The sequence below is a fragment of the Centruroides sculpturatus genome, unplaced genomic scaffold, assembly GCF_000671375.1.
Source record: "Centruroides sculpturatus isolate CEXI.00-Female unplaced genomic scaffold, Cexi_2.0 scaffold243, whole genome shotgun sequence".
Taxonomy (NCBI): domain Eukaryota; kingdom Metazoa; phylum Arthropoda; class Arachnida; order Scorpiones; family Buthidae; genus Centruroides; species Centruroides sculpturatus.
In genome coordinates, this window is record NW_019384457.1 from 776,433 (window position 1) to 781,020 (window position 4,588).

The window sequence follows — 4,588 nt, forward strand, 5'->3', positions numbered from 1 at the left end:
TTTTAAAAATTTCTGAAAAAGGAACTGGTGACATACAGTTGTCTTGCTTACTTCCATCATACCTTCTTTTGGGGTTTCTTCTTCTTTTTATCTACTAAAGATTAGCACTAAAAAATGCAGATTTTTAGAGAAGTTGCCTCCTGGTGACGATATATGTAGAAATTTCTTCTGTAAAAGTTCGTCCAATGGAGAATTATTTCTAATAAAATAAAATTGAAGACAAAACTGTCCAAAAAGGATCACCATTTATTACTTGTGTTCCAAGACTAAAACATTTTAAATTGGATTTGTTTGTGCGTAAGTTGGATTTAATTGGTTAAAATTTTAATTGGATGTGTTTTGTGTTTTTTAAAAGGACTTTTTGTAAACTTATGTGTTTTGTGTTTTTTAAAAGGACTTTTTTGTAAACATTTTTAATTGGATTTGTTTGTGTGTAGGTTGGATTTAATTGGTTAAAATTTTAATCAGATGTGTTTTGTGTTTTTTAAAAGGACTTTTTGTAAACTTTCCGGCGACAAGTAGCCTAAAAAGGAAAGTCAGTCACCGAAAATGTTTTAGTCTTGGAACACAAGTAATAAATGGTGATCCTTTTTGGACAGTTTTGTCTTCAATTTTTTTTTATTAGACATAAAGCTTTATTCAATGGCTTGTTAAAAATAATGACCTATTAAAAGAGATATTAACATAGAAAAAGTAATAAGCCTACCACTAATTAAAGAAAATTTACATAACTAGCCTAGTCTAAATAAAATAGGCCTTCACCAAAATAAAACGTTTTAGGAACAATTGATTATTTATTTAATTAGCATGGAATAAAAATAATGAAGAAAATAAAACTATAGCCCTGCTGTTTTCTGTGTATTAACAATAAGGTTAAATTAGGTGTAGACCTATTACATTTCAAAAATATTAAGAGGATGAACTTAAAAAAAAAGTTTCATGAAAATTAATGACTGGTAAATAAAATCTGGTGTCTCATTTTTTACCTAAAGTGTGTCTCATTTTTTATCAATATCTCATTTTGAAATGCACAAAATGCAGACAAAAGATGATATATTCAATAAAAACAACTAGCAGCTGAAAGCTGCATTTATATACTACACACAAATTTCTAATTAAATATACATGTCTTTTGCAAACATATACAGAGCAAAAGTTAATTGAACTGACAGAAAAATTTTTGCACCTATTTTTGTAGTGTTTCTTAAAAATTAAAAAGACTCAATGAAACAATCATTTTTATTCAGTAAAGTTATATGTTAAAAAGCACTAAATAAACTTAATATTGTGTTAATACAGGACAGAGCATAGGACATAGATTAAGTCAAATTTCACAACTGTCTCATATTTATCAATTTTTCAGGCTGTCTCATATTTACCCACATTGACCTTATATTTTTGTGAATTTCAAGTATATTTTTATCCTCATTTTTATTAATAAAACAGAATTATTATATATTATGTATTCATATTGTATAATTTATTCATTTGTTTATATAAAATAAAGTTGTTAAAAACATAAAATGAGTACATGAAATAAAATTCTCAGAGCTCATTTCACAATTACAACAGTGACTGAATTATGGCTTGTGAGCCACTTGCAGCATCTTGAATGTCAACCATGTGGCCCATCATATGAGAGACTTGATTATTCTAACATTTAAAAAAAAATGTAAAGCAAATAAATAACAGTGTTACATTACATCACAATATTATATTACTTTGCCATATGGTCTATTTGAATATTTTTTCCATTGCATATTTTCACATGTATAATTCTACTATCACCATGTCTCTAACCAATGTTAAGTAAGATAAATGTGGCTCTCAAAGTATGTCTAGCTGGTTGTCTATGTACTTCTTTATTTAAATGTCTTATATGTCTTCTTTATTTAAAAATTATAATATTTAATCAAGATTTGTAAAAATAAAAAAAAGTCATATTAAAAATTAAGCAAAAACTTTTATAATTTATTGTTAGTGATAAAAAAACTTTTAGAAATATTTTTAAAAAGAAAATCATAATTAAACTATTTTAAAATAAGCTATTTATTACAAAAATATTTTCATTAAAAAAAATGTATAAATAATAATATTACAGATTTAAAGATTTTAGCCACTTTCTCATATCATGACAGACTGGATTCTCGCATAATGGACATCTCAGTAGTAACTGAGGAGAATATATTTCACCAACTTCTAAATGGTTTTTTACTAATTCAGCAAGTGCCTGAAAAATTAATTATCACTTTATGTAAAATATGACATTATTATTAAATTTAAATACAATAATTAATTTTCTTACTTTTATAAATATTGGATGATCATTTGGAGTTGGTACTCTTCTGAAATGTTCTACACCAATCTAAAGAAAGTAAAAAAAATCTTCCTTATTAGCATTACAAAAATATTTTTAACTTCAGAATTACTCACCTCTTTTCCTAATTCTTGACCATATTCAATATCAAGTTCATGAAGAGTTTCTATGTGTTCATTAACAAAACTTATTGGTATTACTAAAAATGATTTATATCCCTTGGAAACAAATGCCTTCATAGCAACATCAGTTTGTGGACCTAACCAAGGAATTGGACCTACCTGAATATATTTATATAAAATATTACAAAAATATTTTATTTAATAATATCACAGTTAATTTTTCTTCTAAATACAGATTTTAAACTGAAAAATTACATCAATTATAATAATTTAAAGAATTTAATTCATTATATTTCTATTTTACAATAAGCAAATTATGAAAAATATTTTTTTAGAATATTTCAGAAGTATTCTGAAAGAGAAGTGTTTAAACAAAACACAAACATGCTTTACTAAATATATAGACTTGAATAAAAATTCTTTTCTTTTCTTGTTTTTAGAAAAAAAAAATAATTTTTATTCAGGTGTATATATTTAGTAAAGTTAAAAATAGCTGTAACTGCATTTTAAAATTATAATTATTAGGAATAAGAAAAGCACCAGCCTAATATGGATCTTGTATATATTATTGTTAAGACAATCTTAAATTTTATAAAATATTAATATTGATGTTTTGTCACTTAAATGTAAATATATAAGCAGTATGTTAATGTTTATCAAAAAATTTCTGTAATTCATCCAAACTGATAACTTCATTTATTAGTTTTCAAATGCCCTTTATGTGACAACACTAACTGTCAAATTAATGCAATAACATTCAATTTGATCACTGTACTCTTCCGGTTTTTCTCTATCAATACAAGAATAAGAAAAAGAATAGAACACTTAAATTACATTGGAAGAAAAAAAACAAAAGAAATGAATACCTGACAGACCATCAAAATACACCTTAAGTTGCTGAGATAATTTATTTACAGCTAAACTAACGTTTTTAGGGTATTCAATAGGCCATCCTTTCACTGATTAAATGAGAAAAATTTGAATATAACACGTGCAATCAAATGTCAAATTTAAATTCTTTAAAATGCCATCTGATTGGGTGTTGTATAGTTGATGTACCCAAAGCTTTGTAACATGATTGGATTTTATATAGAGCTCTTCAGGCTGTAGATAGGGTATTATTGTTCATATAATTAATTGCTGTTATATTTCCATTGGCCTTGAAAATTGGAGGTTTCAGGTCAATAGAAATAAAACAGAAAATATTATTTTTGTGACTTCAATACAGTAGATCTTTTATGGATTTGTGAAAAATCCATAAAAGATCTTCAAATAACATATGGATTTGTGAAAAATCCATACGTTATTTGAATTATTGTAAAGTAAAGAAATAATGATATGTTTGATATTAGTAGTAATTCAAACACAAATTATTATCGTATTCATTTTCAGACACTTGGCAATTTTTATCATCAAGTTTTTATTTAGTTGATACGTGTTGATATTACACACGTTTCGGGCATTTATTGCCCCTCTTCAGCCAACTTTTTAATTTACGAGTTATCAAGATATTAAAAACCACAGGTTTCATCGCTTATGCTTACTGGTTGTTATGGAATTACAAAAATTTTTCTTGGCTCTTAACACACTTTAATCTTGCAGTTTTTCTCTGTAATTGTTGTTGTTTTTTTGCTGACCCTTATCCATTTTTTGATGATTGTTGCCGTTTCAGCTTCGGAATTCTTATTCTGGTACTTTGAAACCGCGCTAGTAGTTATTAGTAGTAATTCAAACAAATTATTATCGTATTTATTTTCAGGCACTTGGCAATTTTTATCATCAAGTTTTTATTTAGTTGATACGTGTTGATATTACACACGTTTCGGGCATTTATTGCCCCTCTTCAGCCAACTAAAAACAAAAGTTTAACACTATAAAATTACAAATAACAAAAATATTAGGTATTGTTTTTCTAAAAACATACCTTTTTAATTTACAGGTTATCAAGATATTAAAAACCACAGGTTTCATCGCTTATGCTTACTGGTTGTTATGGAATTACAAAAATTTCTTGGCGCTTAACACACTTTAATCTAAGAAAACATACGGTTTATGTTATCTAAAATATTTTAAAACCTTATTTTTTATGTGGATTTACATGACAAATTTACAATGAAGTACGTACCAAATTATCTGTTTTTCGTTGTTA

The 4,588-nt window shown here is 26.0% G+C and overlaps 1 protein-coding gene across 1 annotated transcript in view; it reads right to left on the minus strand.

Moving 5' to 3' along the window:
• Nucleotides 1-1,998: 1,998 nt before the first annotated feature.
• LOC111620701 (ferrochelatase, mitochondrial-like) overlaps nucleotides 1,999-4,588 on the minus strand; it is a gene marked incomplete at its 5' end in the record, with an annotated part of 16,600 nt that continues 14,010 nt past the window's right edge. The window contains 3 exons of the mRNA XM_023362690.1: nucleotides 1,999-2,230; nucleotides 2,306-2,365; nucleotides 2,434-2,598. Of these exons, the coding sequence (XP_023218458.1) occupies nucleotides 2,096-2,230; nucleotides 2,306-2,365; nucleotides 2,434-2,598 (360 nt within the window). The remainder of the gene's footprint in view (nucleotides 2,231-2,305; nucleotides 2,366-2,433; nucleotides 2,599-4,588) is intronic.